Source organism: Nematolebias whitei, chromosome 4, assembly GCF_014905685.2.
Source record: "Nematolebias whitei isolate Nwh7 chromosome 4, NemWhi1, whole genome shotgun sequence".
NCBI classification, from domain to species: Eukaryota; Metazoa; Chordata; class Actinopteri; order Cyprinodontiformes; family Rivulidae; genus Nematolebias; species Nematolebias whitei.
Genome location: NC_056501.1, coordinates 21,672,154 through 21,683,862, shown reverse-complemented (window position 1 = coordinate 21,683,862; position 11,709 = coordinate 21,672,154). Strand labels below are relative to the sequence as shown.

General features: G+C 41.7%; 3 protein-coding genes across 3 annotated transcripts; 1 reads left to right on the top strand and 2 right to left on the bottom strand.

The window, feature by feature from the left end:
- Positions 1 to 621: 621 nt before the first annotated feature.
- grhpra (glyoxylate reductase/hydroxypyruvate reductase a) lies at positions 622 to 5,168 on the top strand. The gene is made up of 9 exons (XM_037675861.1): positions 622 to 783; positions 1,106 to 1,236; positions 3,406 to 3,478; positions 3,544 to 3,660; positions 3,792 to 3,880; positions 3,981 to 4,082; positions 4,265 to 4,400; positions 4,504 to 4,634; positions 4,740 to 5,168. The coding sequence occupies exons 1-9, from the start codon at positions 719 to 721 to the stop codon at positions 4,859 to 4,861; spliced, it is 966 nt and encodes a 321-aa protein (XP_037531789.1). The 5' UTR covers positions 622 to 718; the 3' UTR covers positions 4,862 to 5,168.
- A 1,025-nt stretch (positions 5,169 to 6,193) lies between these two features.
- On the bottom strand, positions 6,194 to 8,398 carry LOC119408997 (zinc finger and BTB domain-containing protein 5). Its single transcript, XM_037675860.1, has one exon. The coding sequence runs from the start codon at positions 8,396 to 8,398 to the stop codon at positions 6,536 to 6,538; it is 1,863 nt and encodes a 620-aa protein (XP_037531788.1). The 3' UTR covers positions 6,194 to 6,535.
- Positions 8,399 to 9,702: 1,304 nt separating this feature from the next.
- Positions 9,703 to 11,281, bottom strand: tomm5 (translocase of outer mitochondrial membrane 5 homolog (yeast)). The gene is made up of 2 exons (XM_037675859.1): positions 11,053 to 11,281; positions 9,703 to 10,134 (listed from the first exon to the last, which is right to left on the bottom strand). The coding sequence occupies exons 1-2, from the start codon at positions 11,171 to 11,173 to the stop codon at positions 10,100 to 10,102; spliced, it is 156 nt and encodes a 51-aa protein (XP_037531787.1). The 5' UTR covers positions 11,174 to 11,281; the 3' UTR covers positions 9,703 to 10,099.
- Between the last annotated feature and the right edge of the window lie 428 nt (positions 11,282 to 11,709).

The window sequence follows — 11,709 nt, the reverse complement described above, 5'->3', positions numbered from 1 at the left end:
CTTGCTCAGATGCTTCAGTTCTGTCAGTCACATCTTGTAGGCTTGAATATTGTTTTAACAGTGTAAAAGATTGGATCAACTGAAAGTCTGATATATTGAATGGATCTAAATGAAACTAAATAATAGCTCCTAATCTTAATGGCATTAATCAGTGTATTTAATAATGTCCTTAATAAACTATGTCAATGGATTTAAGAGTTTTGTTTTAACACAGAATAGAAAATAATGACAAAACTATTAAAAAAAATTTAATAAAACGTGTTAAACATTAGTTTCTTATCAGTCGGTGTTTTCTAACCATATAAATGTTGCATCACATACTTCACTCGGGTCACCGAGTGTTTACTGTCCGCTCCTTGTTGCCTGAGTGAAACCCTAGTTTCAAAAAATGGCACAACGTGACGTCTTACAGGCCCTAAACTGTTAAGTCATATTTAAAAATAACAAACTTTCTTAACAAAACTGGCTCTCCTTAACCAGACAGTGGTGACTTTAACCGTTGACTTTGAACTCGACAGGACCACGCTCTCGCGCAGGGTTAAAAGCTCCACGCATGCGCACTACGATTAGCACTTCCTGTATTGGTGTGTAGTTCTCCGCTCTGACGTTCGAGTAGGCGAAGCTGCAGCAGGCGACTATTTTCACCCTTTTCTGTCCAAAGAGAACTTTAAACTTAATATCGTGCTTTAAACTGTTACTGAAACCAGTCGGTGTACGGATGAAGGTTTACATTACGAGGCGCATCCCGCCGGAGGGGATGGAGGTCCTGTCCGCGGCAGGAGTGTACGAAGTTTTTCTTTTTAACGGTTAACTCTAAGTTTCATGTTTGACACTGAATGAGCAGCATTATAAATTGAGAAGAGACGTGGTTATACCGACTATGCTTTCCCCCTCTCTCCCCCAGATAGTCTCTATACTTAGAGTTGAGACTCAACTTGCCAGAAAAGCTATTTTGAGATGTAAATGTTAAAAGGCCAGTCCCCTCTGGTCTCGTATAAAGCCTTCCACGCATAGCCAGCTTTCTGCACTAGTAGAAATGTCAGCCCATATTCTATAATTGTTCCAAATCATGCTTTATCTCCTTGTCTTGTCTCCATGGAAACAGCTGTGAGGTGTCTCAGTGGGACTCGGATGAGCCTGTTCCCAGGACGGAGCTTCTCAAAGGGGTTCAGGGAGCTCATGGTCTTCTGTGTTTGCTGTCTGACAAGGTGGATGCTGAGGTTCTAGATGCTGCAGGTACTCCTAAACTCTCTGACTTGGATTCAAGAGGGTAGGACTGGGGAATTTGACTGATTAATCGTGCGGTTTAAGATGGTTTGGACATGTCCAGAGGAGGGACAGTGGGTATATTGGCAGAAGGATGTTAGAAATGCAGCTGCCAGGAAAAAGACAAAGAGGAGAAATATGGATGCAGTTAGAGAGGACATGGAGATAGTTGGAGTGAGGACAGAGGATGCAGAGGACAGAGTGAGATGGAGGAGGATGACTCCTGAAGAGGGAAAAGCTGAAAAAAGATGAAGAAGAATCATGCAGTTTAAATTGCATTATTAAGCGGAAGATGATGATTTTATGATACTTCACACAAGGATTTTCACACAAGTCCCAGTTAGAAATTGAAGCTGCTCTATTGGAAAAATAAATTGCACCATGTAGTTTTATTTATTGACTACAAATAGTCAGTTTCGGTGATAAAAGTATGTAAACTTTTGTTTGTTTTCAGCATTTGCTGTAACCTTAGTGCAGCGAAATTTTCATTCAACCTTTATTTAGACAGACAAGTCACATTGAGCCTAGAAGACTCATTTACAAGGGAGATCTGTTTAGACAGACAAAAAGTAGTGAAACTGGACACATGTAGGAATTGGAGGCGAAAAAATTCCTATTAAAATTTTTCTTCTTGGCTGAGAAGAAAAACTCTAATATTAAAAAACACCTTGCACAAACAAGCACATAGTGACATAGACATTTCGCATGTCCAAAACATGTCTCATCTTTGGGACTTTGGAGGAATTCTTCACACAAGCTGCTTACTTAAACTCCTGACAAAACCTTCCTTTTAGATCAGCTTCAAGATTTTGACTAAGAGTCAATTTAATGCTTTCCGTTTAGGTTGGAAATCATCTTACGTACATATTCTCCACCTTAAAAGTAGTTTTTGAGATGTCTTTGTTGCATTAGTGATAGTAAACAGTTATGGCACAGATGCAGCTAATGTTCAATTCATAATACTACCACCACCGTGTTTCACACATATGTCTTCTAACTTAACCTTATTAGTTTTACTTACATCTGTTTTTTTTTTTTTTTTACTCCTCTTCCTTAAATCTTTAATCTTTGGATAATTTTAAAGAACATTAACTTTTTTCTTGCAGTGTCTGCGCCATAACTTCCTCCAAACACTGGGTATGCCGATCATACAATTGCCAAGTTAAAAACAACTGACTGTACTCCTACCTTAATATTACCTGAGTAATTAAAGTTATTTAATTAAACTGACATGCTTTGTGATTGACAAATGTATAGTCATTTTCCACAATAAGCAAATAAACATTTACCTTAACATGTACTTTAAGTGCTTGAACCAAATTGGGACGATGCTTTTAGGTCATATGAATACAAACTTTCAAGTCTCACTTGTTGTCCTTTTTAAACATTTACCGTGTTTTTCGGACTATAAAGCACGCCAGATTATAAGGCGCAATATCAATGAACGGGTCTGTTTTCATACATAAGGCACACCGGATTAAAATGCGCATTATATGTATATATTATATATGGAGGCCAAGATGGTGTAGGGGCAGGGCAGTCGACTCGGGACCCAAAGGTCCTGTGTTCGATCACCGGTCATTGCACATCTCGTGATGTCTCTGAGCAGGACACCTTATTCCCAGTTGCTCTCCAGGTGCCCTCCATAGCTGCCCATTGCCCCACCCGGTGGTGGATGGGTTAAAAGCAGAGAGCCAATTTTGTCATTGTATGGGAACATACAATAATGACAATACATAATACTCACTTATTAAGCAAAACAAAACGGTCGGATCGGTTTTTTAAAAAATTAAAGGATTTTAAGTGCGCCTCATAGTCCAAAAAAATATAGTAGTTGCCAATTTGTCCATTTAGTTTTTCAGCAGGGTATGAGTTGGCATATAAAAAGTAACAATACTGTGTCTTTTTAAAGAAAAAGGTTGACATTTAGCAGTTTTTACAGATTAAACTACAGAAACAATTGATACTGACAACTGAAACTTGAGCTGGAACTATTATTTTGATATGGATTAGTCTTTAACACTATTTATTTTATATTTAACCTAATGAATATTGTCTTTTTGTTGCACAGGAGCGCAGATTAAAAATATCCCAGTGGTTATTGTGTCTACATTTCAGTTGACCTGTCTCTGATTTTAGGTCCAAACCTGAAAGTAATCAGCACTTTGTCTGTGGGATTCGACCACCTGGCTCTGGATGAGATCAAGAAACGGTGAGCTGGACTAACACAATCTGATGTGCAAACAGATGTGTTTTATACCTGTTTACTCTACCCAGGGGGATACGTGTTGGATACACTCCAGACGTCCTGACTGATGCCACTGCAGAGCTGACCGTGGCTCTGCTGCTCGCCACCGCCCGCAGATTACCGGAGGGTGTGGAAGAGGTCAAAAGGTCAGCCTCACCAAGTTATTCATTGATGCTAATTATTTTTTATATTTGCCTTTCTGTTACTTTTTAACCCCAAAAGGAAACAAGTGCTTTCGATTAGTGATTCAATGGACGTGCTGTTTTGTTCTTCTCAGCGGTGGCTGGAGCTCGTGGAAGCCTCTCTGGCTGTGTGGTTATGGTCTGTCGGGCAGCACTGTAGGAGTCATTGGACTGGGACGCATTGGTTAATTTTATTACTTTATACGCGCAACCTCATTATCTCAGGACACGTTCTAATATTCTTGAGACAACCTTCTGCAGTTTACACCTTTCTTTGTGTTCAGGTATGGCCATAGCTCAGAGGCTCATGCCGTTTGGAGTGAAAAGGCTGCTGTATTCTGGGAGATCAGCCAAACCCCACGCTGCTGAAGTGAACGGAGAGTTTGGTGAGACGATGCTGAAAGAGAAATGGGGATGATAAGAAACGCGGTGAAGCCTAAAGAGCCAGACCTGAAGTTATAACGAAAGAGTTGGTTAAAAATGTTTCTGTTAGTAGATGTGCATATGTAATAATCCGTTTCCTCCCTTTCCTCCTTTAACGCCCGTCCGTCTCGTCTTTGCCGAACAGTTCCCCTGGATACGCTTGTGTTCGAGAGTGACTTTATAGTTGTTTCCTGCTCACTGACACCAGAAACCCAGGGCCTGTGTAACAAAGCTTTTTTCAGCAAGATGAAAAAGACAGCAGTCTTCGTCAACACGAGCAGGTGAGCATCCAGCACAGTCGATTCCCGTCGGCGTGTCCCTTGAACATCTTGTGATAGCTTCTATACGTCTAAAACATCAGCATATCGGACATGATTGTTCTAGAGGAGCTGTGGTGAACCAGGAGGATCTGTATGAGGCTTTGGCTGGTGGACAGATCGCTGCAGCCGGACTGGATGTCACGACGCCCGAGCCTCTTCCAACAAACCACCCACTTCTTACACTGAAAAACTGCGGTAAGTAGATTTACCACACGTTGCACTGATCTGTTTTTTATTCCCGAATGTGGCTCTATTTGCAGTCTAAAATAATTTTTTTGTCCCCTCTTTCACCTCGCGCAGTGATATTACCACACATCGGCAGTGCCACTTATTCCACAAGAGGCGTCATGTCGGCTTTGGCAGCCAGAAACCTGCTGGGAGGCTTGCAGGACTCAGAAATTACCAGCGAACTCGTCTTTTGAAAGAAACTGGTGATTCTGTTCCCACTGGTGCTGCACGGAGGATGGAAAACAGTACAGCGTAACAAGAGAAGTAGAAAATAAAACAAAGTACTAAAGTAGTGCACACATGTACTGGAACTAATTTGGGTAACATAAAAAGTTAATTTGATTTTTACATTTAATGCTGTGTTATATTTTTAATCACGAAAGAGCAGTTTGAGGAAGGAAACGACATTTTTCTGTCATTTCGTGGGTTTAGCTTCTTTAAAAAGTGGCTAATGAACAGAGAAGCAGCACTTTTGATCACATTTCAGTCTTTGTAGGAAAAAAGAGCAGATTTTTATTGTAAATTCATACAAAATAGAGCCATTTATTTATCTTTTTACTTGGTTCTATAGGTTGTCAACACTTAAAAATCACAATCAGTGTGACTTAAAAATAAATTAGTCTTCTGTTTTGATCAGCACATTATTTGGTTGTTATTTATTGCTTAAAGTCTGCACTCACTTCGTCGCCAAGCGTTCAAGTTGTATACCAAATAAAAAATATTCATCCAAAAATGATGTACAGATGTGCAAAAACGTGTTTTACAATGAAGTTACCCCTTGATAAAATCTGATTTATAGTCTAATACATTTATTGTTACTTTTTCCACAGAATCAGAATTACAGATTCTGCTTTCAGATTATTGTGTGAACGCTTATGAAGCATTCACACTGTGATCCATTTTTCTTCCGTACGTTTTTCAGCACGATTCTCATCCTGCTGTTTTCATGCTACTTCAACAAATCGTATATCAAAACGTTCAGCTCTTTCAGGACATTCCTATGACTTTTGGTATTGGTACAACTTTATCTTTTTGAAATATTTAGCTTTTTCTGCCATTTCTTTTCCTCAAAGGAAATGAATTGAGCTCATTTTACATTCTTCAAATCTTTAGCTCTGTTTACAACCTTTTCCTGCTCCTTTAACATTTAGTTCCGGTTCAGCTTCCTTATGCAAATTAAAATAAAAGTCTGCTAATTTCAGCTGTTTTGTGCTCCTTTCAGATTCTTTCTGTTAACTACAACATTTTTGTCCTTCTTCTAAATTATTTTCACTAATTTCAGGTTGCTATGCTCCTTTCACCTTTTTTCTGCTAGCTTCAGCTTTTTCTGCTATTTCAGCTACTGTTTAACTGTTTATGCTATTTTTCACTTTTTCAGCTAATTCCACTTTTTTATTTGTAGCTCATTTCAACTTGTTCTGCTTCCTTCTGGTAATATAAGCTTATTCCTGCCTTTTCAGCTATTTCTTGCTAATTTCAACTTTTTTAAGCTAATTTCCTCATTTTTGTGCTCATTTCTGCTTATTTGGGTGCAGCATAATTCATAATTCAGCAAATATGTGTTCGTTCTGCTTTCTTCTGCTAACTTAGGTTTGTTCGTCCATTTCAACTACATTTCATATGTAACTTCAGCTGTTTTTTAGCAAATTATTCAGCAATTAGCATTTTTGCAGAAAATGCAATTTCTCTAGTTTTGAATGCGCTTGCGTTAAGTTATATTTTATTGCCTAAATTTAATAGGATCATAAAATACAAACATGGTTCACTTGGATTTCATGTAAGCATAAAACACAAACATACAAATCTATTTTATGATTTTTTTTTTCTTAAAAATTCGGTAAATTTTTGTCTTTAGTCGAGTTTATTTGCTAGAGCAGAGCGTTGGGGAAAGGCTGGTCCTCTCTCCAGCTCATGCAGCTGTTCTTCGAGTGTTTGTAGAGATGAGAGGACTGGCTGAAGCGTTTGCCACACTTTGGACAGGGATAGGGCTTCTCCCCGGTGTGCACACGGATGTGCTTTTTACAGTCCGTCAAGTTCATGAAAGTCTTGCAGCAGATCTTGCAGGCGTACTTCTTCTCCCCTTCCACCAGCAGCACGTGGTCCTCAGCTGCTGCTTTCTTGCACTTGGACAAAACGTCCTCTGAAGCTCTGGTCAGGGTGGGTCTGTCTGTGGGCTCCGCTGCAGAGGAAGTATCCGTGCCGGCTTCTGAGCCCGGCGATATTTTAGGGGCGATGCGACGAAATGCCGTCGCTCCGGAGCTTTTCGTAGGCCTGGAGGGTTGGACGAGGGAGGCGTCCAGACCTGGTCGGAAGAACCCTGTCAAAGGGTTCTGAGTTGACTGGAGGATGATGGTGTCGCTAAAACCAGAGCTTTGAGTTGGAAGGAGCTGCTGCAAGGGGACCGAGGTTACTGGAAAAACGAGAGATGAGGAGGAATCTGAGCATTGGGTCGAAGACGTGCCCGGTTCTTCTGACTTATCACTCCTTAGACTAACATCTGTAGGAGCATCACTGGCTGTAGCAGCAGCTGTGAGGCTAACCAGGCTGTCTTCTTCTCCCAGAGCCCCCATCACACTTTCACTGCAGGGATTAAGGAAGCAGGAAAAGGTCAGCTCAGAAAGGCTGTCCAGGCCTTCACCATCTACAGCGTCCTCGCCCAAATCTCCAGCTTCTCTCAGCGCAGCTGTGCACACAGAGGCCCTGTGGGTCTCAGCTGTGGCCTTTTTCTCATCGCTCACCTGTGCCTCTAAACTGCCCGCGCAGTCTTGCAGCAAAGGTGGAGGAGAACCGTTTGGCAACGCGTCTAAATCGGATGTAAACGAGCAAAGAGTTTCCTTTTTTATCTCGATCGCGGCCATCGTCGACTCGTCCTGCTCTTCCTCTCCCACTTTTACTTTAACCACGGCGTCTCCATCTTCACCCTTCTTCCAAACCTCTGCTCCTCCCGGGCTGCTGTCTGACTGCGTTGGCAGCTGGATTTCCTCCATCTCTCCCTTGGTCGCTTTGTATTTCTTTTCCTCCTCTTCATGGTCTTGGTTTTCCCAGCTGACGGCCATCTTCATGCAGTCCAGGGATGACGGATCTCCTCCTTCCTCGGTGCTCCTGGTCACAGTCGGTGAATGCTCCTTATAGGCCCCTTCAGGCAGTCTGGAGATTCTCTTCTTGTCATCAAGCCTCTCTTCATTTGATTTTCTCTTCTGTCTCAAAGATTGGGCCGTCTTCCTGTTGCCTCCTTCTTGTCCACCAGACTGACTCACCTCCACTACTACGTCCTCGTTATCTGAGTCCTCCACTGTGACCTGCTGCTTCACTGACCTCCACCCTTTAGGCGCTGAGGTTGGGAAGTTCTTCCTGGACAAGTGGAGCTTGCAAGCCTTGACCACAGTGTTGAGGTGCAGATGGGACGCCGCCAACAACACATCCATCACATTGGAGACCCCCAACGAGAGGGTGGAGGTGTAGATCATGTCCAGCAGGGTGGAGAAGGCCTCTGGGGTTACAACCTCTGGGTCTAGCTCCATCACAATGGGGGCCCCATCTCTATGAGCTCCTGGGCCCTCATCACTGGAGCCGAGGAGAGCCCTGAAGTGAGAACTGCAGGCGGCCAGGATGGAGCCGTGGGCCCTGAAGGTCTGGCCTCCAACCATCACCACACAGTCGCACAGCTGCGCGTGGAGGCGCTGCTGGTTGAGCTGTTTGAAAATGAGCTGGAAATGACCCGGGAAGTCCATCCCAACCGGCGGCGGAGCTGAAAAATCCCACGTTATATTAACAGCTGAACGCCCCACGTCCCCTCTGAGGGCCGCCTACATCCAGCATGGCGTTTTGTTGAGGCAGAGGATGCTCCGGAGGCTGGGCGGGTCTGGACCGACCGAACACGGAGGGATGCGGAAGACGCGTGCTTTGTCTCCAAATAATGAAAGCAAAGCCACCGAGTCCGTGTGTCTGCAAATAATATGAAACCAAGCGTCTTTACAAAATAATAATTATCCCATTGTTGTCGCAGATCCAAATACAAGCGCCCGGTTTGGCATCCATTGTTTCAAATCCGTCAACAACCCGCACTGATGGACAACACCTCCCCCTGGTGGTGAACTCGGGAAAGTACAGCATTTAAATCAAATATTTCAACACCACAATAATAAATAAATAATAATAAAGTATAGCACTTTTATTATGTGTTGTCATCATTGTATGTTCCCATACAAAGACGAAATTGGTTCTCTGCATTTAACCCATCGCACCTGGGATACACCCAGGTGGAGCAGTAGGCATCCATGTAGGCGCCCAGGGAGTAATTTGCGATTAGGTGTCCTGCTCAGAGACACCAAGAGATGTGCAATGACTGGAGGTCGAGCCCAGGACCTTGGGGTCCCGAGTCGGCTGCCCTGCCCCTACATCATCTTGACCCCGTCTAGCATGACTGTCACCTGCCGCCTTCCATGATAGAATTTTAGACTTCAGATCATTTAATGCTGAAAAAACGAGTAGTTGTACTTTTGGGTCAAACCTTGAAATGCTATGATCTCACGTGACATTGCGAGAGGTCATGCTCAGCGTATGGGTTAAGGACCACGCTCAGATACAACCAAGCCAAATTTTAGAGCAATAGCTGATTTATTTGGCATTTGTGTTTTCCAAGGTCAGTCGGCTGTGAAGGTCATCTTACATTGGACTAGTTCCTATCGTAGAGCTACAGTGATTATTTTCTGAACATTTCATTTCAATCCCTCCTGTGGTCCATGATCCATTTTGCTAACAAGTAACTAGTAAACAAATCATACATTATTTGTTTTTTTCATGACTGAAAGAACGAGAACTTGGATACAAGGGGCTGAAATGAGCTTCCTCTGCAGGGTGGCCTAGCTTGGTGTTAGATATAAAGTGAAGATCTCCGTCATCTTGCCCTCGTGACCCAACCATGAATCAGCAGAAATAAATGGATGCATGTTCCTTGTGTAAAGCACCTAAATCATCCGTAGTTGTTACTAGAATGTTACTACTGTTGCAAATAAAATAATACTAAACAAAAATGTGGTTGTAAACAAAAAATGGGACATTTAATTTCAATAATTTCAGAACAATTCTTGACAAACTTCACACCTTTAAACCAGAAAAGTCAACTTTGTTTCCTAAACGGTCTAACTCAGGAGGCAGACACAACAAGTAAAGCCTCTGCATTTTTTTTTTATAATCTGTAAGATTACCAGTATATAAATGTTAAATTAGACAAAACATATGTGACTAAGATGGAGCAACGCTGCAACTGAAGACAGCTGTGGTCTGCGGTGAAGAGAAGGGAAAACGTTGGTCATGTTCCAAAGTGATGCTGCAACAGGTGGAGCTGGCTGCGTCAGAAAGTCCTCCTCGCTGACTCTGATGTAGGAGATTCTTGTTGGAAGGGTGGAGGATGGAGGAGCAGATGGCTCGGCTCATATGCTGTCCAACTTCTTTAACACGTACGGAGCTGTTAACAGAGAAAACGTGAAAGTGATCTGAAAACTTGCTGTTGCAACTCAGTTTTATTTAACGTGTGACGGCTGGTAAAAATATACAATTACTGAAACACAGGAAGTGTCACATAAAAGAGTTCCCTACACTAATATGTTTAAACGTCTTATAATAAGAGTCTGCGTGCATTTAAATACAATTCAGATGAAAACAGGAATAGTTTTCTCCAGTCTGGAGGAAAGTGACTTATAACACTGAAACAATGTCTCTGGGTTATAATTAAAACTAAAGAACGTATTGGTAATTCAGTGTGAATCTTGAAAACATACATAAAGAACATACTTTAAACATGCATTTAATGGCTCTAAGGTGCAAAACCCCAACATAAAATAAAAAAGCTCAGCATTTTAAGGTCAGTACTGCGTTATGAAATATTAAATCATGAAAAGGTAGCTTTGATGTGCATAATTTTAGTCCAGTTTTCCGTTTTGTTTTTGTATTTTACTCGATAGCTTTATGTTTTGCATCTACTAAACTTTAATAAATATATAATTTTTAACTGGATAACTTCTAATTGGCATACTTTATTACAACACCAGATAATTAGTGAATGAATTATCGCGATCATATGAGGAAATTCTGCTCTCTGCTTCATTTTCTCTTGAATTTTGTGTGATTTTGTTGAGCTTTGTCAGATGTTTGAGGATTACTGGTCATCTGTAAGAGTTACAGGACAGCAACCATCTTGAAAAGCTTCAAGGTGATCACCCTTTCTAAATCAATCTTCTTCAGTGGTTGATAGTTTGAGTTGAAACTTATTTTATTGTCTGAATATGAAATGCTCAAGAAGTTGACTAAATATTATTTGTCATTCTGTATCTGTAAGAAGTAAAATCTTAAATAAGCAGAGACAATTAGCTCGTGTTTTACTCACTGGCTCTGAGCAGAGCGACGTAAATCAGAAAGTTACGTAAAGAAGAAATGACGTCTTCTCGCATTTTCTTCTTCATCTCCTCCGGGTCTATTTTAGGTCCGAGTCCTTCCAGTTTAAACATTTTTTTTTACTCCAAAGTGTACACCGTACAAGTGTATTAGGGCTTCACGGCTTCAGGCTGTAGTACAGCGATAGCATGGAAGAAATCTGAACGGAAACACGTAACAACGGAAGTGGCTGTACGTAAGGACGGCGCGCTTCGAGGGACAAACTGTACGAAAGCGCCTTGTGAGAAAAATAAAAACGACAACAAAAAAAAACTGTAATAACCTAAATCAACCACTAAGAGGTGGTTGAAACTAAAATATGTAGAAAATGACATCTTTTACGTTGACTAGTACGTTTGCATGTTTTTCTATAAAAAAAAGAATACAATAAAATACAACGAACAAGTTCGTGTAGGGCAGCACGGTGGCGCAACTGGTAGAGCTGCTGCCTCTCAGAGAGCAGGTCCAGGGGTCTTTCTGGGTGAAGTTTGCATGTTCTCTTCGTGCATGCGTGGGTTTTCTCCGGGTACTCCAGTTTCCTCTCACACACCAAAAACATGCATGTTAGGCTGATTGGTGACTCTAAATTGTCTCTAGGTGTGAGTGAGAG

Excerpts from the sequence above, each read along its gene's own strand:
- grhpra (XM_037675861.1), top strand. The coding sequence starts at position 719 with ATGAAGGTTTACATTACGAGGCGCATCCCGCCGGAGGGGATGGAGGTC. Across the intron at positions 1,237-3,405 it reads TGAGGTTCTAGATGCTGCAG|GTCCAAACCTGAAAGTAATC; the intron begins GTACTCCTAAAC and ends CTCTGATTTTAG. Across the intron at positions 4,083-4,264 it reads TGAAGTGAACGGAGAGTTTG|TTCCCCTGGATACGCTTGTG; the intron begins GTGAGACGATGC and ends TTTGCCGAACAG.
- tomm5 (XM_037675859.1), bottom strand. The coding sequence starts at position 11,173 with ATGTTTAAACTGGAAGGACTCGGACCTAAAATAGACCCGGAGGAGATG. Across the intron at positions 10,135-11,052 it reads CGTCGCTCTGCTCAGAGCCA|CTCCGTACGTGTTAAAGAAG; the intron begins GTGAGTAAAACA and ends CTCTGTTAACAG.
- LOC119408997 (XM_037675860.1), bottom strand. The coding sequence starts at position 8,398 with ATGGACTTCCCGGGTCATTTCCAGCTCATTTTCAAACAGCTCAACCAG.